Raw genomic sequence first — 27846 nt, forward strand, 5'->3', positions numbered from 1 at the left:
TAATTGAATGTTTGGTGATGGTCTTGAACTTGTCAGTGGCGATTACTTGTTGCATCTTGTTACAACCAATATACACTCTTATATTAATTTAACGTTATATAAGTGTGGTGTTCAGTTTAGGTTGCTCAAACGTCAACGTTTCATGTTGCTTGTTTTGAGGTCTGTCATTTTTATGAATGGATTTTTGCTGTTGCTGCATTTTGTACGCAAATAATGACTTCATTGTATTTGCTCACATCTACTCTGAGTTTGTCCCATCAAAGTACACGCAGTATAACGGCACAGGGTGCGCGCAGGAACCGTGCACATCTATTGCAACAGCGGTGCGTCTGTCGCATAGCAGAACTGATGATAGATCAATTGTGCGTATTGTATTGCTAGATCATGTTTGTATGATAACTGTATATTAATAATCAGTGGGATCCAGAATGTTATGTTGGGTTGGTTTGGACATGCCGTCCTGTTAGCTGTTCAATTTAGCCATAATAACCTAATAGTTATAATAATTCAAATGGCAAATATTTGGTCTGTATCTGTCTGTTTGATGCCGCCAATTTCTGTGGCAACGAGATTTAAATTGTTGTCATTATTGACTTTTTGTGTTAGGGAAAAGAAGCCACCTGGAAAGTCAAACTTTGTCTCAGCTTCATCTGTCGCATTCATTCTGTCTGTCTGTTACCCCCCTTCTTCCCCATGTCCACCACCCACCACAGTGTCAGCGAGCAGGAATGTTGTTTAAGGAGAAGCATGTAAAGAGAACAGTCAGCTGTCAATTCCAGCATTTATGTTGTCTAGCTGTCCGGTGATCCATTATTTCTTCATGATCTCTTCAGGTGGGTGAGCTGTCAGTCAGGAGAGATAACTAGATTCCCTGACTACACCAATCTGAAGCAGTGTAGGAAGATCAACAGGTAGCACACGCCCTAAGTGGCGGCTGAAATGACACGCCCCTGCCAGATCGCCAGGCTCCGCCTTCCCTTCTGGTAAGAGTCACCTTTGTCCTTCAATTGTCATCAACCCCGGTTTCAGATGATACAACATATCCCAAAATGTACAGGCAGTAGCTAAGCAAGTGCCATCTAGCAGAGGTGGCATCATTAATGGAAACTTAATTTCATTACATTTTCGTATTTTTACATTTTATTTAGCAGACACTTTATCTGAAGCGACTTACGAGACATTTTGTCAGTGAGCTAACAATATGTGCAGTCTACACAACTGACTCAGTGGCGAAATGTGATGTCCGGTGGGCATATTTGTTCAATTTTTGCTTTTAATACAGGTTAGATTCATCAAAAATATGACCAGGAAAATATGAGAAGTATGGTACAAAATGGAGAATAGTTTTTTTGCCAAAAAAGGCAAACAGGGTATCAGGAAATATGGGTTTTATTCACAGAATGGATTTACATTACAGAAAAACTAAAGTTTACAGGAAATAAAGCACACTGTCTTTGACAACATTGTTTTTAGTATTAAGCTTTGCACATGTGTTCTGTATGTTTTTGCCAAGCTTCCTTAAAATCTCTTCAAAGTTGAACTTCAGTGTACATTACAAGCACAACTACGCAACACACATACCAAATCTTTTATATAATCTTTAATATTACATTGGAATAAAAGGCAAAGATGTCATTTTTTGGACATCACTTTTGGCCACCACTGTAGATGTTTTATATTAATTTAAATGTGCATTATTTCAATTATATTGTATCTTCCTTCAGGTGGCTTTTGTTGGCACATATGACGATACAAACAGCTTTGGGGGTGAGTTTTCTGTTTGTGTTTATTAAGTTCATGACCCTGACCACACGTATTCACAAATTTCATGAGTTGGAAGTATTCAAAGAGTGTTAAATTGATCGTAAATTTATACAAATCTAAATGAGATATTCAATATCTGAACTATCCAATATTCTTTTGGCACACACTCGCCCTTTGCTTTTCATGTCATGGCGGCCTGTATAGTCAAGTGTCACATGAACCAAATTGGCACTGGTGCCACGAGGGATCATGAGATCTATGTACAAGGTTACAGATTCCTCTCATCTCAAACCACACAAAAAAAGGGGGTGCAGGTGGACAGGTGGACATTTCAACTGAAAAAGGGAAATCAAGGTTTGTGTACGTTGGCTCTTTCATTAAGTCTGTTGGACAGCATGTCTGTGACTGAGGTTGTTTGATTGAATCCAAAGACACAGATGGATACAGAGCATTACTTTTGAGGGCAGATGGATGCAGATTGCCATCGTTCCCTCACCAGCACGAAGAGAACAGGAGAATGACGAGGCTAGAGACGCAGATAGAACGATAGCAGGGTACCATCGCTGAAAAGATAAGAGCTCATCGTCTGCATCGCTGCCCTTCCCTGCTTCTACGCAAAAAGCGAGGAATGTAGACGTCTGCTAATGTAAACAATCCGACTAAACGGCTATAGAAAGAGATGGTACTGAAGAGAAGTGAGGTAACAAGTGAAAGCGAGAAAGGGAGAGCGGTTGTGAACACGGAGCAGCGTGTTCAGGGGTAAATTAAAATTCTGTAAACGTTTGTTCACCCTCATGTTGTTCAAAACCTGCATATGACTTTCTTCTGCGGAAGACAAAGAAGATGTTTTGAGAAATGTCTCAGTGGTGTCAAAGTCAATGGGGACCAATGCTGTTTGGTTACCAACGATCTTCAAAATACCTTTATTTTGTGTTCTGCAGAAGACAGAAAGTCATACCTATTTGAAATGAGGGTGAGTAAATGATGAAAGAATTTTAATATTTGGGTGAACTATCCCTTTAAATTTCCAGGCTTCATGCATCATGGGAATGTCTACTTTAAAGTGATTGAGTTGGTTCTAGTTTCGCTGGACACTAAATTATATAATTGCTTCAAATCGCATCATATTATGTATCATTTTTTCAACAAAGCGCAATTACGAACTTAACAGCCAGTGATATTTACATAATGTACTTTTATGCCATGGTACATTCAGTCACGTTCCTTTGCGTAACATGCAACGTCAGCGTTTCTGCGATGTAAACGACTGGTGTGTGTGTGTATTGTGATATTAAAGAACAGGCCAATAAGAGGAGAAATTGGATGAAAAGGAAAACTATCTCGAGACACGCAGAGAGCAGCTCATAGCTGTGCTCTTCTAAAGAAGGCAATAAACATTCAGGAGAAATAAAGCAAGACTGACTGCAACCCAATCCCATATAACTCACGACTGTGATTGCCAAAAGATAATGTCCTGTACAGGTAACATGTGGGAAAGAGGAATAGAGCGCGAGGCAGAGATAGATGGAGAACGTGAGAGAATGAGGGATGCATGTCTCTCAGTCATGCGGCGACCCTCGTACCCGTGCACCCTAATCGCAACCATCAGATGAGCTTGGAGTGAAGCGCGCGGTTACGCTCGTCAGCAAGTCAGCACGCACCATCTCAATCTTCAGAGCTGATGTCATCGCCCAGCATTCCATGCCATTAAGTGCCCTGTAGGCCACAGCACCTCGGAAACAGCTGCCGTGTGTGGATTGACAGTTGCTGCTATGCGCTCAAATGAAACGCTTGTATACAATTACACAATGCCAACATTTGAAGTAGAATATTTGAGGCTAATGGTTTCACCTGCATGCATAATTGCATGCTTGAGATTATGCGAGAGGTGCACAGACATTCATATTGTTTACTGCTAGTGCTACATTACCACACGATAAGCAGAATTATACAGTATGTTATTATAAATAACAATTATACATATTTTTTAAACAATGGCCTTCTAGTTTAAAAAGTTGATTTTATTACACAAGTCCAGAAATGACGTAATTCAAGTGATTTGAAGAATGATAATGTTCATGAATTATGGCAGATCTCATCTCTCCACTTTTAATCCTCAGTTTATTGATTTTTGCACAGTATTTATAAGTTAGTGTTGTAGTGGGTTTTGTGTATTTTGTGGTTTTGTTCAGATTCTTTTGAATTTATTTCATTATTTGCACGTTTAGACTTTGTTGTTTTGACTATGTTTAGAATTCAGTGTAATTTGAAGTTTACGTTGTTTTGTTAGATTAGTCTTTAATCTTTTATAGGACTACTTGTGATTTTTAAAGGAATAATTCAAAATGCTTTCATCATTTATTCATCTTCTTGTCATTTCAAACCCATATGACTTTTTCTTCTGTAGAACACAAAAGATTTTGATGAATATTGACTTCCATTGTATGGACTCAAAACCACATTTCTCAAAATAGCTTCTTTTGTGTTCAAAGATCATATACAGGGTTTGAATGACATGAGGGTGAATAAATGATGAAAGCATTTTGAATTATTCCTTTAAAAATCACAAGTAGTCTTGGTTAATGGTTTTTTATTTTTGAGAGAACCATCCCTTAAGGAACAGTTCACCCCAAAATGAATTTGCTCACCCTCAAGTTGTTCCAAATCTATATAGATTTATTGTTTTCTAATGAACACAAAAGAAGATATTTTGAAGAATGTAGGAAAGCAAACAGTTCTGGGGCACTTTTGACTACCATTGTCATTTTTGTTTGTCAATGGTGGCCAAGAACTGTTTGGTTACAAGCATTCTTCCAAATATCTTTCTCTGTGTTCATCGGAGATTTGGAACAACTCGAGTGTGAGTAAATGATGACAGAATTTAAATTTTTGGGTGAACTGTCCCTTTAACATTGAATAGTTAGTTGGTTTTTTTGTGTAGCGGCGTTAAAGTGTGCCCATTTGTCAATGTGCCTTAAAAGTAATATTGAGGGTGATATTTTACATTTAAACCTTGTTTAACAAATGTCTCAGATGCTCTGCACGTGTACGTGAGAAATGTACGTTTGTAAAAGAATGGCATCTGATTGCAAGCACAGTTTATCTCTCTCTCTCCTTCTCCCTATTCGTGGCCAACTGCACTACCTCCACAGACATAACATGTGTGATCTAAACTTCCTGTGCCTCTTGTACTTTGCTGTGCTCACATATTTCATTACAGCCGTCCTATCTTTTGGTCTTTGTCTCTCGCTCTCCGTGCCTCTCTTACATATCTGGGTGTTTACATTCCATCTGTTGTCCTTGCCCACGTGTATGTCTGTGGTTTACCTGAGGCCTCAAAATCAAATATCTGGTGTTTTGCCACAGACAGTGAAAGAATGGAAATGCACAGCAAAATGCTCTTGAGAGAGGCAACTGTGAATCAGATATGACAATATGTCATGTATGTGTCATATGTTGTATTTCAGTCTACATCCTGAGACTAAAGTGAAATTACTTGAAGTGCTAGTGGGTGCAGTTTATGAAGTAGAGGCTTTTAGCTTTAGAGGAATAGTTCACGTAAAAATCAATATTAATGCCATAATTTATTCACCCTCATGCCATTCTAGGTGTACATATCTTCCTTTCTTCACAATTATAGTTATAATATGTATTCTTTGTTTCAGGGGGACAAGAACGAATTGTGCGGAGGTCGAGACTGCAGCGTGTGTCAGTGTTTTCCCACCAAAGGACAAAGGGTATGTCAGTAAAAGACCTTTTTGACATAATGACGTCATGGCTATGACATCACAATAGAATGGAATCATTTCCTTATTTTTTATATCGTTGTGATGAGACAAAAGTGATGTCCGCTCCTAATTAGAGAACACGGGGTTTTGAGAGACATATTTGGTTATACTATAAAAATATCTTTACAAATACTTAAAAAAACCGATTTACATAAACCAGGCTCATAAACCAGGCAAATCATGTTTTACCTAAAAATAATGTCAACCGTTATGTGTGAGGCTTAGGTTTATGGTTACAAGATTTAAAATATTTTTCTGTTATGAAAACAACGGTCTATGAAATGTCCACACTAATAATGAAACAAACGTGTCTGTATGTGTGGCGTGAAGGAAAGTCTCCTCCTGTTACAGGAGATTTTAATCTCATTAACTAAATCTCTAATCCTATTTATTGTGTTGTTGAACAAGATTTAGTATATAGTCTCACACACACACACTGGCTATGCCCATCATACAAGCCCGTTCATGCCCGTACCCGTGCAGATTTACCCAGGCATAATGTGGTTCTTGGCATGTTTTAAATGAATGTTCTTAGAACAGGAAAAGAGGTTAAATGGGTTAATGAGCATTTCAGAGGCACGCACTCCGATTAAGTGCACTTTGACAATGGAATGTTACAAGGCGTACACCTGTGTGTGTGTGTGTGTGTGTGTGTGTGTGTGCGTGTGCGTGTGCGCGTGTGCGTGTGCGTGTGCGTGCGCGTGCGCGTGTGTGTGCGTGTGCGTGTGCGTGTGTGTGTGTGTGTGTTCATGTTTGTATATCCCGGTGGGGACCTAAATCTGAATGCACACCAACACATGGGGACTCGTGTCACAATTTTGTCGTGTTCCAATTTTGTCGTGACCTCAATTTTGGTCCCCATGGGCAAAAAAGCTTATAAATTGTACAGAACAATATTTTTTAAAAATCTAAAAATGCAAAAAGTTTTCTACGATCTTTAGGTTTAGGGGTTGGGTCAGGGGTAGGGGATAGAACATACAGTTTGTACAGTATAAAAAACATTTTGCCTATGGACATGCGTGCATGTGCGTGTGTGTGTGTCTCAAAAATGTTTCAGCGATATTATACTGTCAGTTTTGTGCTTTGTCACTCATCCAGCACCTCCTCCTATGTATAAAAATAACTCTTAGCAAAAGTGACTAACAATAAAAATTCCAAATAATTATGTTTAAAGAAGGATAATAATCGTCATCTGCATTTCAAACGCCTTTGATTTTATAATAAATATTTTATAACCTCTAATCACTGGCCATCACTGATTTGTTGATTTGTTTATTTTGAGCTATAATTATGTGTTCAGTTTGTTATTTCTATTGTTTTTATATGTATTTATTTTTTTTTTTAAATGTCAGAGAGTTCTAGCTGAAGAAGAAATTAGCAGTGAAAAAAATGATGTTAAACTTAAGCTGAGAAAACCTTAGATAGTTACTTTAGGGAACAACTCACCCAAAAATGACAATTCTTCTTGGCCACCAAACAGTTCTGAGCCACCATTGACTGAACAATTGCTTTGTAAAGTTCTTTGTTTTGTTAAACACAAAAGAAGATATTTTGAAGAAAGCAAACAGTTCTGCGCTACATTTGACTACCATCGTCATTTTTCCCACTATAGTCAATGGTGGCCAAGAACTGTTTGGTTACAAGCATTCTTCTGAATATCTTTCTCTGTGTTCATCAGAACAAATTTAAAAATGTATACAGATTTGGAACCACTCGAGGGTGAGTAAATGATGACAGAATGTTTATTTTTGGGTGAACTGCCCCTTTACAGTACTAAAAAAGTATGTATCACAAGAAAAATGGCAAAGTACATATTTTTGAGTGCACCAAAAGAGTAAACCAAATAGAACACAGGGTTAACGTAGGCGTGAGAAAATGAATGAAGTATAAAAATAATGGATAAAAAGGATAAAAAGGAAACAATTATTGACGTATGACAAGAATGCATAGTTTTGTGTGTCTGTGTGGCAAAGAGAGTGAACGTGTGTCTGTTCGAAAGGTGCTTAATTCATGATAATAACAGTCTTTACCACAAGCGCAGCATTTTTATGGTGGGCTCATAAAGACCAGCAGCCCAATTACAGTTCGGAACGCAGTTACAAGAGTGTGCACAGCTGCTTAGAGACCATTCCAGAACACACACACGAATTCTTTGAATTATATAGACAAGCACACACACAATATGTTGGAAATATTTGTCATAGCTTATGTTTTTTTTTGTGTATATTTTTTTTAAGGTTGCAATCCGTAATTTGTTTTTAGGGTGGTTAAAAATGAAGAAAAATGTGTTGAGCAAGTGCGTAAATAATAAAAACAAAAAAATGTCTCCCTATTTTACCTTAAAGGGACAGTTCACCCCCCAAATAAAATTCTGTCATCATTTACTAACCCTCAAGTTGTTCCAAATCTGTATACATTTCTCTGTTCTGATGAACACAGAGAAAGATATTTGGAAGAATTCTTGTAACCAAACAGTTCTTGGGCGCCACTGACTACCATAGTGATAATGGTAGTCAAAAATGCCCCGGAACTGTCTGCATTCTTCAAAATATCTTATTTTGTGTTCAACAGAACAATGAAATATTGTTCATACTATGGTAGTCAATTGTAAACTGTTTGGCTACAAGCATTCTTCCAAATATCTTTCTCATCAGAACAAAGAAATTCGCAACAACTCAAAGCTAAGTAAATGAAGACAGAATTGACCTTTTTGGGTGAACTGTTCCTTTAATGGTTTAGTGTAAAATACCAGTTTGATGCCATTTAACCTGCCGTTTTATGTTTTCAACAGAGATGGCGATAGAGAGGCAAAAGCTATAAATTGTAGCTTTACTCAAACAGAAAATATTGCTATTCACACATGGTGTTTTTGTCTTGTTTTGTAGTACACATTTCTACAATACGAACAGTAGTCTAGTGTTCTTAAATCAAGATACATTTACTTGACAAGGAAGGTGACCTTAAATATTAAATCTTGTTATCCGAAAGAAAGATTAAACAACTTAGATTTTTGTACTGGGAAACAAGACAAGCATACTATGAAAATGATTGTTTGTTTTATATTTACACACAAACTCAGAAATCCCTGAAATCAAGGGGGATGAGGGCTTGTAAATTAACAGTCATCATCCGATGTGACTCTGAGACCTTGAAGTTGAGGTTTCAGCTATGGAGACAGCACTGCAAATCTGTTTACCATATTTGCTCCATGATTATATGATCTTGTGCATTTACTATTGGCCACTTTTTAAATGAGGACAAATGACTAAGTGCACCTCTTACCTTCCTAAATATTTATGAAAGACACAAACACAACAGACCTGTAATCACGGTTCTGCTCCTAAATATTTATAAAGACAACAAACACAACAAACTGTAAACACAAACACTGTTTTCTCAGACATTCTGTTAGTGATTAAAGTGATGAACCGGATGATATCTCTCTAACAACAGCACCGTGGTGGTACCATTGTATACCATGGTGTTGACATACGTCAAAACAATATGGTACATGCCCAAGAAAACATGGTAATACCCCATGGCACTTTTTTGTTAGTGATTAAATCTATTCAATGTCAGATTTGAAAAAATGTTTTATAAAAATACAGTATAGGTCTACTGCATGGTAAGCAGCTTGTATTTCGTCCGAACATTTTAGCCACATCCCTTGAGCCTTTGAACCTGTTTCAAGTCACTCAGATAGCCTTTCATGTGTCCTGTGTTGTATTATTTGTCTCTGGTTCATGACTTCTTGTTTCAAAAGGAGACCTATTGGCACAAGTTCACACGCCTCAGGACACATGTCTGCTAGTCTAGTGTTTAACCCCTGAACTATTCCAACTTGATGTGTTCGTGAAACACTTTCTCTGGCTCCCGTAACCACAGGTTTTGAGATTGATAACCGTTCGTTTTTTCTCTAATGAAAGGTGTGTGTGTACGATACAGTAGTGTATTTTTCGTGTAATCGTCCGTGATGTCACCGGTTCTTCTCTCAGATTTCAACTCTGGGACGCATAATGCTAAATTTCAATATCACATTGAAATGGGCAAATAATAGCTAGGTGCAATATTTATGTCTCTGGATTTGTCGCAGTTTAGTCACTGTTGTGTTTCTGTGTGTGTGTCGAGCGTAAGTGTGCCCCCTGGGTCCACGTGTCAAGCACTGGTCTGACGGAAGTCATAAACGGAGATTATTGGAGGGTTTTTGCATGGCTGCATGTTTGCGTGAAGGGGCTTATGAGCTCTTGTAAAAGTATTATCCGCACCACATGAAAATTCTGTCATGATCTACTCACCTTGTTTCAAACCTGTATAAATGTATTTGTTCTGTTAAACACAAAGCAATATATTCAGAAAAATGTTAGCAACTAAGATTTCTGGGGTAGGAAAATGTAAATGGTAAAAGGTGCCCCAGAACTGTTTGTTTTCCTAAATTCTTCCAAATCTCAAATTTTGTGTTCAACGGAACAAAGAAAATGATAGTATCATTTTTATAAACTATGGTAGTCAGTGGTGCCCCAGAAATGTCAGTTGCTAACATTCTTCTAAATGTATTTCTCTGTGTTTAACAGAACGGGCTGCACGATCATTCATCGCGACACCACTAAATCCTATTGTAATCGAGCTGGCTGCGATATGCAATGTGTCGATATTTGTTTTAATGCGTAGCTTGTCCCTGAAGCACGGCTCTGGGATCAGTAGGAAATGCTGCTCGATCTAAAAGCAGTGCGAGTTTGAGTCGCTTATAATGTTGATTTGAAAAAGCAACACCCGTCAAACATGATCATTATAAATATACTTTTTATCATAAAAATACCCGATGAGGCTTGAGTAACGGTGATAAAAACTTGTCCATAGGCATTTCCTAGATTCTAGACCGTGTTAAGGTCTTCTTCTGCGGTGCGTATTTGGAGTTTCCGCACGAGAGCGCCCTCTGGCTTTCGGATGCAGCAGCATTTTCCCGTACTTCACTCAAAAGCTGTGCATAAATCACGTGATATTTATCGTCGGTTTATCGTGACATCCCGGTTTGGAACAACTTGAGGTTGAGTAAATCGTAACAGAATTGTAACTTGTGTCCATAAAGTCACAGATTACTATTAATATGATATAATATACAGCACTGTTTTTTCCAAAGAATGAAGACTTACACATACTGTATCATTCATCACTCATTATATCTGAGAACACTTGATCTGAATGCATACAACCAATGGGAAGTTGTAAGTCATGTGTAAATTCCTGCGTTTGCGGTGATGATATTTGAATGAGATTGCATGTGAAAGCATGTCTGCGCGCGCGTGCGTGCGTGTGTGTTATGGACAGCTGTATTCTGCTGTGTGGTGGGACTGGGGGAATCGAGTGGGTCTTTACTAATTATCACAGTCAGTGCCTTTGTTGACAGAGAGCTTCAACACACACTGATCTTTCACTGTCACATCCACTGAGTGTACACTGCCAACACACACATACTTCTCACGTCACACAATCAAGCAGAATATGCCTCTCTTTGTATCTGTTATGTGTCGCGTTTGAAGCTGAAAATAAGTTGAACATTGCGTATGGCACGAGACGAGTTTGGGCTGAATGTTGATGAGGGTTTTAAAGGAGCAATGTGGAGATTTTACAGGTTGCGAATTGCAACCAATGTCTCACTTCGCCCCTCCCTTTCGAAGCACTACGGCGGCTAACACAGGGCTGAAGTGTCGTCACATTTTCGATTCTTTGCCAAAGGAGATAACGTATTTACGAAACGTGTTCTGGAGAGCAGTTTGTCCGTTTAGGGCCACTGTAGAAACAACATGGCGAATTCCATCCAAGGGGACCCGCGGTGTATGTAGATGTTGTATTACACTATCAAAAGGGAAAATTTAGCTTAGTTGAGAGAGAGAGAGAGAGAGAGAGAGAGAGAGAGAGAGAGACAGAGACAGAGCGAGAGACAGAGCGAGAGAGAGAGTGTCTGGTATTTTAATTAAGTGTTGTGAAACTGAAAATGGCCCGGAACAGCTGTGAGAAGAACCTGCTATTAGTGTGTATTTTCCTCCCACTCGGGGTTATAAAACTGTGTGTGTTCAAGTAGAAGTTAAGTGTTTATGTGAATGTGCACCTTTAGACTGCTTTCAGTTTCATTGTTTTCATGTAGCTTCATTTAATGGATCATGGTTCTAGCAATGCCAAGGTGGTGGTGTTATCGATTAAATGCATGAACTAATGAAACATACTTTATACCCCAAATGCACCAATGGTTGCTTTGGATATAAGCGTCTAACTATACATTTTTTGTTTGAGGATTTTGTGTATTTAAATTGATGCATAATGTGTTTTATGTATTTAGTGTACATTATGCAGCAGAATCTACAATAGTTTGCTATTCATAACATTGCTTGTGTGTGCATAACCCTGACCAACCACACTCAAGCAAACTCTCTAGCATTTACTGACACACAGTGGCAAGCTTGTTGTGTTTTCTTGATGTTGTGTCTCACCCTGGTGGTCATTTTGTAAAAACACATTTCAAATACTTTAAAGTCACCATGAAAGGGAAGTTGCAATTTACTTCTTTTTCTTTTCTGAAATTTGAAAAAAATGTAGGGCGGGGCTTTCTTTAGCCTTTCCCTTTTTGATTGGTTTGTTTTAAGTTGGACCTGGAGGGGAGGGCTAAAAATGCCTGCCCGTTGGACAGTCAGTATAGTCCTACCTCTTTTTTGTTGCTGACGTCATGCGGTGAAGAGTTGTTGTTGAGAGGGGGGAGGAGCTTAATGTTTTTGATTAAAGATTACGAGTGCAAATGAATTTTGAAAAAATAATGGTGTGCACGGATAATTTATTTATAATAATCACTGCAACACTGTTTAAAACACTTAGAACGTTCGTGTTTGATTTCATGGTGACTTTAAGGGTAATATAGTTCACCTCCAAAAAAATGTCATTTATTCACCCTCATATCTTTCAATACCTGTGAGCTTTTCTTCTGTGCAACACAAAAGAAGATATTTTGAGAAATGTCTCGGTGGGTTCGGGTCCATACAATTAAAGTCCATATGGGTCAGTGTTGTTTGGTTACCAACATTCTTCAAAATATCTGAAGATGTGAGTTTCGTGTCCTGCAGATAAAAGTAAGTCATACAGGTTTAGAATGAGGGTAAGTAAACAAATTTTTTTTGTGTGAACTATTCCTTTAAAATACATTCAAATACTACTAGTCAGATCAATGAAATGGATGAAAATAACAAATCAGTAATGAAAATAAATATGAATGTTTTCTAGGGGCTTACCGGTGCATTAGGTCGGCAGGGTCCCCAGGGTCCATCGGGTTTGCCGGGCATTCAAGGACTGCCTGGCGAGAAGGGTCAGCGAGGAACGATTGGATTTCCTGGGGTGGCTGGCCCTCGTGGAGACAGAGTAAATACAAACATGCACATACACATCCCCTCTTCTATTCTATAACTCAACACAAAAAATGTATCTTGTTGCAAAAATGTGTTTGTTACAGGGCAGCCAGGGAGTTATAGGCCATACTGGTTTAGATGGCGTCCCAGTAAGTTGCAATACTTTACAACTGTGTAGCAGATGCATTTTGTGTCGTATATGTTATATACCTATGTGTGCAATCTTTTTTTTGTGCACTTAAGGGTCTTCCTGGTCCTGGTGGTCTTCCTGGGCTTCTAGGGAAGGATGGTTGTAACGGATCCAGAGGAGATCCTGGGCTGGTCGGTGAAATAGGGCAACCCGGACCCCCAGGACTGATTGTACGACTCCAAACCCACTATAGCGCTCAGACCAACTGTAACAGAGCCTGTGTCCATAGCTGCTTATTTATGTGCACGCTATATCGTGGTCATGTCATACATTTTTCTATCATTTAATTTGTTATGTAAGGACCATCAATGATGTTAATAAAATACGCAAATCATCATGTTTTAACACATTTAAGCAGCAGAACTTTGTGTCAGTGTAGTTTTTAACTGCGGCACCCCAAAGGTCTCTGTGCCAACAGCATCACAACATGTCTTATTTTGTCTTTTTTACTCAGGGTGCACTTGGATTTAAAGGTGTCAGAGGAAACGCCACTTGTAGAACAATATACATGCCTGGAAAACCTGTATGTGTAATGGCTTTAAATAATGCATTAATATTGTCTGTGCAACATATGTGTGTGTTTGTTTTTATCTCATGATCGTACAAATGACACTTAAATGTTAAAGAGTGAATAATGAAGGAAGAGTAGGTGACACGTCAAGAAGTTGGATTTATAAAACACATTTTTACATGTTTACTTCAAAGATGCTAATATATATATAAATATATATCTTGTTTATTTGTTGTATTGTTTACTTATTTTATTGACTAGTTTGTTATTTTTTTCACATTTTAGAATAACAGTACAGAATGAACATTTGACTTTATTCCAACTTCAAACCTTCTACCAAGTCACGCCCTCTCTACTAAATATTAGACATGCACATATTAGACAGGCACCTAAAGTATTTTTATGTAGTAGATTTATGTAGTGCTATATAAATAAAATGGACATTTTGATTGGTAGTGTATCTACTGTATATAGTTATTTTGGTAACGCTTTACAATAAGGTGCTATTTGTTAACATTAGTAACTAAATACTTTAGCTAACAATGAACAATTTAGTTTTTCAGTATTAATTAATCCTTGTTAATGTTAGATCATGTCAATAGTTATTCGTGTTAATTCATGGTGCATTAACTAATGTTAACAGACACAACGTTTGATTTTAATATTGTATTTGTAAATGCTGAAATTAACATGAACTAACATTAATAAATGCAGTATTAGTATTGTTCATTGTTAGTTCATTTTAGCTAATGCATTAACTAATTGTTAACAAACAGCACCTTATTGTAAAGTGTTACCGTTACTTTCTTTTGTTTTTTTAATATATTCACGTTTAATAAATCTGCACATTATCTTCATTCTCAGGGTCCTGATGGACGACCAGGAGTCCCTGGACCACAAGTATGTACTAAGTACAAAGCATAAGCTCCTATGACCTGTAATTCATTGCTTGGTATAAGTTTTATTAGTTAGGTTTGTTTTGTTTGTGTTCTCATGTGGATCAAAGGGTTTTGATGGAATTGTCGGTCCACAAGGTTTTCCAGGACCAGTGGGACCTAAAGGCCTCAGGGTGAGCAGAGCGTGTTCTCCTCCTCATGTTCATATGTAAAGCTGCTGATGTTATATGGGCATACAATTTTTTTTCACTTGGCGGCCTCTGTGATTTTGCCAAGCGTAGCAAAGTCTATACCACCAGGGAAATCTCTTTCTCTCTCTCTGTGTCTCTTTTAGGGTCCACAAGGTCCACCTGGTCCAAGAGGTCCACCGGTGAGTTCTGCGACCTCACACCTGCTCATATGAGATTTGCTCTGATTGCAATACCTATCCCCATACTGCCCAATCACAATATATGACATTATTTGCCCCTATGCCATTTCATTTTCTGTCCAAAATGCATTCAGCATTTCTACTTTTATCTGTCTGTCATCTTTATTTGTGAAACTTTATTTTGCTTTAGGGAGAGCCAGGAAGATCACTGGCTGGACCTAAAGGAGTAGAGGTAAATAACACATTGTACTGTGGGTTTATATAATAATAATCTTACACTGAATGTTTGACATGGTGGTTGGTTCATTGTCTCGTACAGGGGGACGAGGGTCCAAAGGGTGATCCTGGTCCCTTTGAGTTCGTGGAGCCAAACCCAGAAGACTGCATTAAAGGAGATAAGGTAAAGTTCTCGCCTCATTTGCAGGTGATGATGCTGTGAAGTTATATTGTCCATTAATGGATTCACCCAAAAATGAAAACGCTGTCATCATTTACTCATCATCATGCCATTTCAAACCTGTATGACTTTCTTCCGCAGAACACAAAAGAAGATATTTTGAAGAATGTAACCGGCACCCATCCACCCATCCGGTGCTGTTCAGTTACTAACTTTCTTCAAAATATCTTATTTTGTGTTCTGCGGAAGAAAGAAAGTCACACAGGTTTGAAATGACAAGAGGGTGAGTAAATGATAACAGAATTTTAATTTTTGGGTGAACTATCCTCTTAAAGCTTTACAGGTGTCAGTATATGCTTTTGTTTGAATTGTGCACTTAGTGTTCATGTATGATATTATTCTTTTTTTTTATAGGGGAGTAAAGGGGAGAAAGGACTTTGTGGAAAACATGGAATAGAAGTGAGTATTAGCGTGTGCGTTCATGTGTGTGTGTGTTTTAGACCTAATAAAGCTTAATTTGGCCTGCAGGTTCTGCTGTGTTCTGTTGTTGATTTTTTTAAAGCTCATTGATAATGTACAAAAAAATCAATATATGTTATATCTTATGTCATGTACTGCTTTATAAAATGCTGTGTATTCATTTTTTTTCGTATTTGAGGGTCCTGTTGGGCCTTCGGCAGAGAAAGGAGAGAAAGGCGGGATTGGTTTCTCTGGACCCCCAGTAAGAATATTTATCATTTTTTAAATCAACAGATCACTCCAAACCAAATACTATAACAATCCAATGTAACCGATCACTGTAAAGCGTAAACATATCATAACATCCCAAACCAACCAACATTTTCCATCTGATCATAAAATCTCATTCCAATCAATCATAATATTTCAAACCAGTGTAGTTGATGATTATAAGTCTTCAGTATCAAATGCAGTTTGTTTTCAAATTATTTTAGGGTCCTCCTGGTTATTCTGGTGGAACAGGCGTTCCAGGACCTAGGGTAAACTTTTACAATTATCATGGACATTTTTGGGGATTAAAATCTTCTAGAACTTTTACAGTATTTATATGATATGTTTTTGTATAATATATAGAAATGTTTTTTGTTTATACAGGGGCAGCGTGGAGAAAACGGTCTTCCTGGTCTTTATGGCAACAAAGGAGAAAAGGTCATTTTTCTGAATCGTTTTCAGTTGCATTGCGCAAATGAAAGTGATTCATTTATGAACTGCACAGTGTTGTAATTTAATCACTGACACAGCTTTAATGTGTTACAGGGAGACCCAGGTGATCCTGGACCTAAGGGAAGTCAGACTAACATTATCAACGATAAAGCAGGTAAAGTGTTTAAATAAGAACAGTGCAACAAAATGTTTACAGTTTTTGTCTTGTTGTCATCTAAAATATGCGTGGATGTTCTAGGACTGTTTGGAGATCAAGGCCCTCCTGGTGCACCCGGACCACCTGGTGACAGGGGACTGATGGGTATACCCGGCTTCCCTGGTGAACACGGAGCAGCTGTTAGAGGTGTGCGTCTGTGCATGTGTCAAACGTAAACTGTAAACGATGTCATGTCTTCATTGCAATAATAAATATATATACATATACTTGAAATATCATTGCAATGATTGTTTTGCTGTTAGGTGCGATGGGTGAGTTTGGTCTTCAGGGTCTCGCCGGGCTTACAGGAGAAAAAGGAGAAAAAGGAAGATTACTTGACACTCCAGGCGACACTTTTGGTGAGTGGATGGTACATGTGTTGTCAGTCTTAAAGGGATAGTGGCTTGCTTTCTTCTGCAGAACACAAAAGAATATATTTGAAAGACTGTTGGTAAACAAACAATGTCGGTACCCATCGACTTGCATTGGTTGTGTGCCCATACAATAGATGTGAATGGGTACTGCCATTGTTCGGTTTCCAACATTCTTCAAAATATCTTCTTTTGTGTTCGGCGGAAGAAAGAAAGTCATGCAGGTTTGAAATGACATGAGGGTGAGTAAATGTTTCATTTTTGGGTGAACTGTCCCTAAATAAATCTAAATGCATACAGTGTATAATTGTGTTTTCAATTCTTCATTCTACAAAAGTAAAAAAGGCGTATTTATGGCATTATGAATGTGTAAAATATTGTTTATACTGAAAAAAATGTGTTTCACAACTTTTCTACCAGGGGAACCTGGGAAACGGGGCCTTCCAGGGACTAAAGGAGTCCAAGGAAGTCCTGGCCCTCCTGGTGAGAAGTTACAGAATTTCTTTGTCATTTTATTTACTTTATTCTGGACCGTGTCCTAACCCATAGCAACTATAAAGTGTGAGCCGTTGGTTGGAATTCGCAACCTCACCACTAGATGCCGCTAAATTTCAACAGTGGACCTTTATGATGTCTTTTATATTACTTATAACAATTGCCTGCATGTTGGTTTGTAAATCATTTTAGTACTAGTAAAACATATAGCATATTTAGTATAGACTTACTTACTTCCTTTTGTTGATATTTTTGAAAAATATGACATGATATGAATGTCACATTAGTGTGTCAGCATGTGAAAAAAAATTGTAAATATGCGTGTCTGTGTTACAGGATACTACTGCATTCCTGGTAAAGGAGGAGAACCTGGAGAGCCTGGAGAGAGAGGGCCATGTGGATTACCAGGTGTCAGTGGGAGGAAAGGTGAGTTTTGACAAATGAACATTTAATTTAATATTCATATGCAGTATTCTATATTATGCTGATTGGTCAGTTTAGTTGACCTAAAACAGGTTTAAAACTCAAAGCTTATAACTTCTAGTGCAAGTCCCACGGGATAATTTGAGAGTCAATTTTAAGTTGTATTTTATAACATGTGCTCTTTATGTTGCTATATTGTGTTTATAAAAAAATTTGGTTTTATTTTGAAAATGCTTGTAATCAATGCAGTGTCTTGGTTGGTGCTGTCCGTGGTGCTGATTATTTTGGACGCTTTTAAGCTGCCTGAAAGCATGTATTGTGTATGGGTGTCCATTAGGTTGCAGCAAAACGTCTTCTCCAAGTAGGAGGACATGTGCTTATTTTCTCCTGTGTGTTTCTTTCAGGTCCTGATGGGGTTTGTGCTTGTAAACCCCTTGGTGATATGCCCGGTACGCTTGGCCCTCCAGGAATTCCTGGTGACCCTGGTGATCCTGGGAGGACTGGGCTCCGGGGACCTATCGGTGATGCTGGGCCTATTGGGGTGAAGGGTGAAGACGGTATACTAGTATGTCAACCGCTACATATCTTTAAAAACAAACACATGCAATGAACTTGCATGTATGTGGGTTCACAATGTACTTTGTGTAATATTCTGTTTGACAGGGTCCCAGGGGCATCAGAGGTGTCAGAGGATTGAAAGGAGAGAAAGGCGATGTTGTGGTGTTAAGTAGAAAAGGTCAGACATGTTTGCGATTGTATACTCTGTTGTTATTTGGAAATATTGAATGTATTGGTTGATTCACACCTTAGTTCCACCTATTTTGGATTTCTGTCTGCTTGTTGTTTAAAGGAGATAAAGGTGAAACAGGATTCTCTGGACCATTGGGGGTGCCGGGATATCATGGGAGGAAAGGGGATGATGGGAAAATGGGTTCTCTTGGAGATCCTGGACCTCCGGTCAGTCACAGCATGTTACTCTATTATTCAGTGATGCTAAAAATATGAAAATGCTACAGATGACAACACATGAAGTGCTTGAACTGATAGGTGGAATAAAGTTTACAAACCCAAGACTTTGTGGAATGGTCATTTATTTACCCATTCATAACTGAGGTTTATTGTGTTTCTGTTAGACAATGTTAAAAGCACATCCATCGGAGCAGTATGTGTAGGTTTAGAGCTGTTTCATTTGTCAGCCACTAAATGGCGCTATTGAATCCTCTGTGTTTATTTGAGGCGCTCACCAAAGTGTGCATAGTTATAAATATCCTTTGGGTAATGGGTAATATCAATTGAAAAGGAAAATTATTATTAAAAATTGTTTTTAAAAAAAATTAAAATCCAGTGGCTACCAAAGTATCTGTCAGTACAATATTTTTTATTTTATTTTGTATTTTGACGAAAATAATTGTGAGGTTTTGTGTACTGTTGTACAAAACAAAAATGTAACATTTAACATTATTAATAGCTTTCTTAATTTTTTTTCCAGGGAGATAATGTTCTTGGTTTGCCAGGTGATAGAGGATGTCCAGGTTTAACTGGTGCAAAAGGCTGCAGAGGTCCAACTGGTCCTGCCGGTATACGTATGATGGGGTCGGTCGGGCAACGGGGCCAACAAGGAGACACAGGACCCCAAGGCCAAACAGGACACCCTGGGCTTAAAGGAACCCGAGGTTAATGAAACATTTCACACTGTCACACCCTAATACAACTGGAAACATCTGTCTCCTTTAACAAAGACATGTAATGGATTCGTTCTTTCAATAGGCGATGCACCAGCTCGAGGTCCTGGCATACCTGGAGCTCCTGGTTCCAAAGGGGTGCCTGGTTTCCAAGGTACAATATTTAAAATGTCACAGAAATCATAAGCAACCTTTATGGCCCAAATAATTATATGTTGTTTTTTTCAGGTGATAAAGGAAGGCCTGGAGATCCAGGATATAGAGGGAAAATTGGACCAAATGGTCCCAGGGGCGATAGAGGTGACTCGGGAGATTGTGGACCAATCGGTATCAAAGGTAAATATTGTACCAATGTACAATGTTTAAGATAATGGCCATCTTAATGAATATACAGTATGAATGTAATTGAGTCTATTCAATATTAGGATTAGTATTTAAAAGTGCACGAGAACATTATACAGAATATAGTTATTTTTGAGTTAAAAATAAACCAAAATATATTATAGTCAGTCATAAAATCAGTGCAAGCTTACGATTCACAACGGCAAGCTTATAATCATGATTTTTTAAATACATCGTTCAACTCAACTCATGTAAAGATAAGTATGTAAAATAACATGAGGTTTTATGTTTCAGACAGAGATGGCGATACAGTTTGTAGACGGATGTTACATATTGCAGCTTTACTTATATATTCCTAACTTATCTTCTGTAGGATCTGAAGGACTTTGTGGAGATCCAGGTGACACCGGCTCTGACGGTAACAGTATTGACGGCTCACCTGGTACACCGGGTATCCGGGGACCTGAGGGTCTGAAAGGGCCTTGCGGAGACTCGGTCGATGGGGCTTTTGGACCAGCGGGGCCCTCTGGGCTTCAGGGAAGACAGGGTCCTAAAGGTGTTCCTGGACCTCCTGGACCAATTGGAATACAGGGTATCCACATTTGGATAATACTTTGGATAGAGATGGGAGTAGTTAGTAGTCAGTCTTGAGATATGGTTTTAGACGGAACAGTCAAGACATTAAGCTAATAGTATTGAACATGAACGTAAAGGTCCAGTGTGTAATATCTTGGAGGGTCTATTGACCGAAATGCAATATAATGTACATAACTGTGTCTTCAGAGGTGTATAAAGACCTTACATAATGAAGAATGAGTTATTTCTATTTACATACACTGCGGTCCCCTTACATGGAATTCGCCATGTTGTTTCTACAGTGGCCCTAAACGGACAAACTGCTCTACAGAGTGCTTTTCAGAAATACGTTATCTCCTTCTGCAAAGAAGGGAGAACGTGACGACATCTTAGTCCTGTGTCAGCCTCCATAGTGCTTCGAAAGAGAGTGGGGAGGGGTGGAGTGAACCGTTGGTTGCAATTCACAACCTCGCCACCAGATGCTACTAAATTTCGTACACTGACTGGACCTTTCATTTTTTGTGATTTGTTTTGTGATGGTTTTGTTACTTTGACATTGAGTTTCAGAGGTTTGTTTTTCTGTAGGTTTATCTGGTATTCCTGGGCTTCCTGGTAAAAAAGGGACTAAGGGAGTAGCTGGTATAACAGGACCACCCGGTCGCCCAGGCAGCAGACCAGATCGGTGTGATAAAGGAGACCCTGGTCCACCTGGCCGGTCTGGACCACCTGGGTACCCTGGCAGGCAAGGTAATTTATTCATTCTTTGTTTTTAGTCAGTCATAATTTCAGAAAATTCTATTCGATAAAGTTTGTTGTTTTTCTTTTAGTTAAAAAACTAAATGTTGGCACAAATAGTGTACTTAAAGGTCCAGTCAGTGAACTCTAGCGGCAAGGTTGCAAATTGCAACCAACCGCTCACTCCACCCCTCCCCCTCCCGTTCGAAACACTACGACGGCTGACAGAACATGGCGAATTATATGCAAGGGGACCCGCGGCGTATGTAGATAGAAATAGCTCATTCTAAGGTAATAAAAACATAACGCTTCATTGTGTAACCTCTTTATACACCTCTGAAGACATAGTTATGTATATTATATTGCATTTCTGTCAATAGATCCTCCAAAAAATTACACACTGGACCTTCAAGTAACTTCAATATTTAAGCATGCATTTCCAAATTTAAATATTTTTAAGATTATTGGAAACAATTTAGTGAAGTGTCATTTTGTATGACAACATGAAAATATAAAGTAGTGCATTACTAAGACATTTTTCAAGTTTCATGTTTCAAATCCATAAAACCTAAAGGGGAGTTTAGTTAAGATGGATAAATAAGTGTCCACATATGTGTGTTAGGTTCTCCTGGAGAGAAGGGGTTGCCTGGCGAATTAGGACTTGCAGATCTTGGAGCCAAGGGCCGCCCTGGTAACCCCGGTATCCAAGGCCATCCAGGACTCCCTGGACTTCAGGGTCCTCCAGGACTCAGAGGAGACAATGGAATTTCTGGAAACGATGGAATAAAAGGTAAAGTGTTTAGAATTACAAAACAACGATGACACAGGGTCTCGTGTTTCAGGTCTATAAACAGATGTGTTGTCATGTAAGGTTTGCCTGGATATCCTGGACAAAATGGCTGTGTTGGCAATCCAGGACAGACTGGTCCTCCAGGGGCCCCTGGACTGAACGGCATAAGAGGGCTTGACGGAAGTCCAGGTTTTCCAGGGGAAAATGGATCCAAGGGCCAGAAAGGTATTTTACTATTATACTCATCCTGTGCCAGGATGGGAGTTAAAGGGACCAAATGAACATGTTTTGGAATCTGTGTACCGCAGGATGTGCAGGACCACCAGGCCCTCCGGGAGAAAGCGTCTCGATTCCAGTGAAAGGACAGGTCGGCCCACCTGGACAACATGGAGTGATTGGTTTCCCTGGACCAAGAGGTGAAATAATTAAATCTGTCATACTTGAATATGAAAATGTCTCATTTGGTCAGATTTAGATTTATCCACGCTTAAAGCAGTTTTAAAATGCACACAGCATTTCATTTCTGCTTCAGGCTAGCTTATTTTCTCAAATCCCAGACTTTATGAGCTTTAAGTCTTTTTTTTCTTATTTCTCAGGTGACAAGGGTGTACCAGGTCCTCCCGGACAACCAGGGCTTCCAGGATTTAATGGACCACCTGGGTTTGAAAGTGTCAGTCGTGGACCACCGGGTGTCCCCGGACAGCCAGGTGAGCCTGGAAGACCCGGGCGGCCTGGGCCAGTAGGCATTGTGGGATATCCTGGGCAGAATGGTGAACAAGTAAGAGCATATCTTGTTTTCTTTCTTATCATAATTCATTATTTAAAGTTGGTTGTCTGAGTTTGTTTTTGGTCTTTAGTGGATTTAAAAATAGATACTGTACATGAAAAAGGCCCAGTTATTAACCCACATATGGTCCTCGTTTCCTGTTTACACTACTGGTATTTGGGGTCAGTATGATCTAGGTCTTAGGTGTAGAATTCTGCCATCTGCTGATTGGAGATAAACCTAAAAGGATTACAGTAATAAAATCAATTGTTTTGACCAGCAGAGGGCCATAGAGAGCCATTCATTTTACTGGATGTGGCCAACTGCTCGTATCACAACTTTTGTGATACATTTAGTGAATGTATGTACAGTATATATAAACATTAGAAAAGAGATTAAAAATAAATATTCTTTCAAATAGTCGAATTTTGTAGTTTTTGATGCATTTGGAAATGTCAGCTTTGTAACTCGTGCTGCTGAAGATCTCCCTGTGTGTGCGCGTGTGCATGTATGGGTGTGTGTGTGTGTGTGTGTGTGTGTGCATGTGTGTGCGTGTGCTTGCGTGTGTGTGTGTGTTGTGTGTGTATGTGTATGTGTATGTGTGTGTGTGTGTGTGCTTGTATACATGGTTTACAAATGTGTGTGATGACATGTGTATAACAACGTAAACACACTTTCTGTGTCCTCGTAAACTAAATCGCAAAAAAACATACTAACTGATGATATTTTAAAAAGAAAAAAAATGCCAAAAGTTTTCTGTGATGGTAAGGTTTAGGGATAGGGTTAAGGTTAGTTAATAGAATAGACAGTTTGTACAGTATAAAAATCATTACGTTTATGGAGTGTCCTCGTAAACCACATATACAAGTGTGTGTTTTCTGCATAGCATATGTGCTCTAGTACCAGGCCTTCATTTCTGTATGAATATTTTCAGATTTATGCCGGATTTATTGAATTTTTATTGAATTTCCCATTCATTTTCAATTGGGTCATATTGACCCCAAATACCAGATTAATGAAATTATGAAATGTAGAAAAGTCACAAAATCTTATTCCACTGAGATGAAGGGAACCATTTATTTTAACGAAGGAAAACTTGATTGGGGTCATGTTAACCCCAAGGAGAGGTTGAGGGTTAATAAATGTTATTGTTGTAGGGTGACCCTGGATTGACTGGTATGGCTGGGACTCTTGGTTTTCCTGGATATGATGGACCTAAAGGTACTGTTTAGTTTAATATAAAAAAATATTTGTATATAGGAAATATGCATGTTAAATCTTTCTTGTCTTGAGCAGGTGATAAAGGAGAATCAATCAGTGAACCAGGACGAACAGGAGCAAGAGGCCCATCTGGAGAAAATGGCTTACCAGGTGTGAATTTCTTAATTTTTACTTGATGTATTTCCTTGTAGGGAAATATCAGTTTCTATACCTAGTTTGTAAGACGTCAGCAATATTCGACTAATACCATCTTGGATTTAAGCCTCACCTTTTTTGTTAATTTAGTTTCAGTCGTTATTATTTGTACATTTCTGTGAAGAGTCCTCTGTAATTTCAGAATTATAGAAATGCATGCAAAAACACTCTTCTCTCCATAGCACCACCTGGTGACAGGGGAGACCATGGTGACCCTGGGCCCCCGGGGCCATATGGACCCTGTGGTCCACCCGGACCACCTGGAAGTTTAGGCCTGTGTGGATTCCAAGGTAAAGTATCCACAAAAAAATAGCAATATGCTGTGTGTACTCTTACACTGCTTAAAGGGATGGTTCACTCAAAAATTACAATTCTTTCATCATTTATTCACCCTCACGCCATTCCAAAACTTTATGAGTTTCTTTCTTCTGCGGAACACAAAAGATGATATTTTGCAGAACAATGGTAACCAAACATTGTACCACTTCTTTCAGGTGTGGTGGGACCCCCAGGTCCATGTGGTAGGCATGGTGCGGAAGGCCCTCCGGGACCACCTGGTGCACAAGGACCTAAAGGAAACATAGGAAACTCTGGCCCCAGAGGTCTGAATACTGACCCAATTCACAGTCAAACTGTTTCCACCTCTAATTAAAAAAAAGGTATATTCTTTATTTAAATGAAGTTGATCTGTTGTTTATTAATGAACGTCGGGTGTTCACTCACAGGATCTCCAGGTCCTCTGGGGCTCCATGGGCTAGATGGTCTGAAGGGGGTCAAAGGTGCAGTGGGGTCCCGAGGTGAGTCAGATTTATCAGCCAAATAAATTTGCATTACAGATGGGCTTTCTGTATTTCTCTGTATTGTTCCTGCATTTCTCATTTAGGAATGAGTTTGAAGGGCATTGATGGACCTCCAGGGCTGCCAGGAGATAAGGGTATTCAAGGAGATCAAGGGTTGCAAGGAACATCACAAATAGGTGTCCGGGGTCCTAGAGGGCCACATGGGGTTCAAGGTACGTCTAGCACGTAGACTTTCCAACCCTTATGTGATGTGCCAAACGTCAATTTATGCAATTTAATTTTGCTTGCAATTTCTTCAGAATACATGGCCACTTACATAAATGGCTTTTTGGCTGAGTAACTTCAGCTTCTACCAGCAGTCAAAATATTGAACGAAATCATTCATTCTCTCTCCATCTGTGCAGGAGAGCCTGGTTTAATGGGCCCTCCAAGTCCTCCTGGGGACAATTGTAAAAATCCTTTACCTGGAGAATGTGGAGAGCTGGGGTACAGTGGACCAGATGGACCAACAGGTGCGTGTACATTTGGAGATCAATTTGTAGTACGTAATAAAGAAATGTGTAGCGTTACGTTAGGTTTGCGATTCCAGGGCCAATGGGAGAGATGGGAGAGCCAGGCAGTGTGTTCGCAGTTCGGGGGGATGGCGGTGACCCAGGTGCCCCTGGGTTAACTGGCGATAAAGGTGAAAAAGGATCCCAAGGACTCGATGGTCCCCCAGGATATTCGGGCTCAGAAGGTCCAAAAGGTGAAAGAGTAATATGAATGAAATGTAATGTAAAAAATACTATCAGTAGTTTTTCTGTTGTATGCGTCATTCTACTATGCAATTTATTTTGCTAGTTATTTCTTTAGAATACATGGCTATAAATAGGGAAAATGGCTTTTTGGCTTCTAGCAGCAGTCTAAAAATATACATTTGTAACACAGGTGAAAGAGGACAGTGTGGACTTATGGGCCTTCCTGGACCCCCTGGCTCTAAGGGTGATTGTGGTCCGCCAGGAGTTTGTGGTGTTAAGGGAGACAGGGGAGATCCAGGTCAGTTGGAGCCTCAAATCATTGATTTGACTATTTTTTGGCCTCTTATAATTTAAAACAAGTCTCTCTCTCGCTGTACATTTGTAGGTCTGAAAGGAGACCCTGGGACTGTCAAACCTCCTGAACAACCCTGTGCTGTTCCACAGGGACCCGCTGGTCCTCGTGGACTTCGTGGCCTGGGTGGTATTCAGGGTGTGCCCGGACCAAGTGGCACAGCGGGCCCGAAAGGTATAACCCTATTCACATGTGCACAATGCGAGAGAGTTTAAATTGATTAGGTTGCTTATCACATTATTATTTTGCCTTTAAGACTGTGTGCAACGAAGAGTTCATTTGCAAAAGCGGATAAATTGAGGCAACAACAATTTTTTTGTTGTACATTGTACAAGTAATACCAATCAAAGTGCAGTTGGGTTGTTTTGATTAAGTAATGATAACTCAAATAATACAGCTAACTAACCGAATAAAACGCGATAAAAACGTAATAAGATAAGAAAAAGTGATTTTAAAATCAAATAATTTTTCATAAACCCTAAATATTTTCCGAATACTAAATGAAATTTAAAAATGTTGCCTCAGCATAAGTTTAAGTTGAGGCACTAAAATGATTCATTGAAAATAAATAAAAAATGAAAACTAAACCTGAAATAAATTCAACTCATATAGCAATATAAAAAATAAATAAATCGTAAAGCACATCAAAAATGCTACTAATCAAACTAAAATTGGCATGAAAGACAAAAATATGAGAAAATCGTATTCAGACTATTTTTAAACAAATTAAAACTCAAAACAAAACCGGTATGTTGAGTATATGATCTGATTTGAGCCTGTTCTTGCTAAAGGTAAAAAGGGTGCCAGTGGGGCTAGTGGAGACCGTGGACCACGGGGGTTACCGGGATTGGATGGAGCACCTGGATCCTACGGAGATCCTGGCCTAAGAGGACCACCAGGCTCTGAGGGTGTGCTCATAAAGACTTGATTTGATTTAGATCACACCTTAAAACAATAAACATTTAGTTAATAACATTTAGCTTTATGGGTATCGACCCTTTAATTGAACTATTTCTGTCTGATTTCTTCTACTCCAGGACCCCAAGGACCCCCTGGAGAGCCGGGTCCTCCTGGACAAGAAAGGAAGAAAACCTCTGGGTTCCTTTTGGTGATGCACAGCCAGTCTGAAATCGTCCCTGCTTGTCCCTATGGCCTGACGCAGTTGTGGGAGGGATTCAGCCTGCTATATCTGGAGGGTCAAGAGAGGGCGCACACACAAGACCTGGGTACGAGGACCATAGAAAAACAATACGATGTACACGTACATAAGCTTACACAAATACTTTGTGTGTGTTCCTCAGGCCAGGCGGGTTCATGTGTGCGCATGTTCAGCACAATGCCGTTCTCCTGTTGTAATATGGAAACGTGCGGATATGCAAGTCGCAACGACAAATCCTTCTGGCTGTCCACCACGGCCTCCAGTCCCACGCAGCCTCTGGAGGGGCTGGATATACGGCCACATATCAGCAGATGTGTGGTGTGTGAGGCTTCATCACCAACCGTTGCAATACACAGTCAAGACATGTCTGCACCACAATGTCCACCCAAATGGAGAAATCTCTGGATGGGATATTCATTCCTTATGGTAAGGAGGATACATGCTGTAAAGCAAAAATAGATCAAAAACATATAATATATTGTAATCTGATCACTTGGCATGACATCATCTCTGTGTTCCA

At 39.2% G+C, this 27846-nt stretch overlaps 1 protein-coding gene across 4 annotated transcripts in view; it reads left to right on the top strand.

The window, feature by feature from the left end:
* The window catches only part of col4a4 (collagen, type IV, alpha 4), a 32190-nt gene that overhangs the window by 1358 nt on the left and 2986 nt on the right, over nt 1-27846 (top strand). For 2 of the 4 annotated variants that reach the window (XM_057350805.1, XM_057350803.1), the window contains exons 2-47: nt 834-983; nt 1725-1767; nt 5430-5501; nt 12819-12953; nt 13045-13089; nt 13184-13300; nt 13585-13653; nt 14506-14541; nt 14648-14710; nt 14872-14907; nt 15098-15139; nt 15227-15307; nt 15719-15763; nt 15963-16025; nt 16258-16302; nt 16418-16471; nt 16580-16640; nt 16725-16829; nt 16946-17041; nt 17474-17536; nt 17885-17974; nt 18376-18536; nt 18635-18707; nt 18822-18928; nt 19461-19644; nt 19739-19807; nt 19882-19989; nt 20369-20587; nt 21157-21318; nt 21929-22096; nt 22178-22321; nt 22405-22512; nt 22693-22874; nt 24020-24083; nt 24159-24233; nt 24461-24568; nt 24773-24880; nt 25004-25075; nt 25162-25290; nt 25483-25590; nt 25668-25823; nt 26006-26113; nt 26201-26341; nt 26959-27075; nt 27205-27393; nt 27469-27752. In XM_057350805.1, the coding sequence (XP_057206788.1) occupies nt 940-983; nt 1725-1767; nt 5430-5501; nt 12819-12953; nt 13045-13089; nt 13184-13300; nt 13585-13653; nt 14506-14541; nt 14648-14710; nt 14872-14907; nt 15098-15139; nt 15227-15307; nt 15719-15763; nt 15963-16025; nt 16258-16302; nt 16418-16471; nt 16580-16640; nt 16725-16829; nt 16946-17041; nt 17474-17536; nt 17885-17974; nt 18376-18536; nt 18635-18707; nt 18822-18928; nt 19461-19644; nt 19739-19807; nt 19882-19989; nt 20369-20587; nt 21157-21318; nt 21929-22096; nt 22178-22321; nt 22405-22512; nt 22693-22874; nt 24020-24083; nt 24159-24233; nt 24461-24568; nt 24773-24880; nt 25004-25075; nt 25162-25290; nt 25483-25590; nt 25668-25823; nt 26006-26113; nt 26201-26341; nt 26959-27075; nt 27205-27393; nt 27469-27752 (4749 nt within the window). In that variant the 5' untranslated portion in view covers nt 834-939. Of the gene's footprint in view, nt 1-833; nt 984-1724; nt 1768-5429; nt 5502-12818; nt 12954-13044; nt 13090-13183; nt 13301-13584; nt 13654-14505; nt 14542-14613; nt 14711-14871; nt 14908-15097; nt 15140-15226; nt 15308-15718; nt 15764-15962; nt 16026-16257; nt 16303-16417; nt 16472-16579; nt 16641-16724; nt 16830-16945; nt 17042-17473; nt 17537-17884; nt 17975-18375; nt 18537-18634; nt 18708-18821; nt 18929-19460; nt 19645-19738; nt 19808-19881; nt 19990-20368; nt 20588-21156; nt 21319-21928; nt 22097-22177; nt 22322-22404; nt 22513-22692; nt 22875-24019; nt 24084-24158; nt 24234-24460; nt 24569-24772; nt 24881-25003; nt 25076-25161; nt 25291-25482; nt 25591-25667; nt 25824-26005; nt 26114-26200; nt 26342-26958; nt 27076-27204; nt 27394-27468; nt 27753-27846 lie in introns of those variants that run through there. The other 2 variants (XM_057350806.1, XM_057350807.1) reach the window with 2 other exon arrangements.

Source organism: Triplophysa rosa, linkage group LG14 (genome assembly GCF_024868665.1).
Source record: "Triplophysa rosa linkage group LG14, Trosa_1v2, whole genome shotgun sequence".
Classification (NCBI taxonomy): Eukaryota; Metazoa; Chordata; class Actinopteri; order Cypriniformes; family Nemacheilidae; genus Triplophysa; species Triplophysa rosa.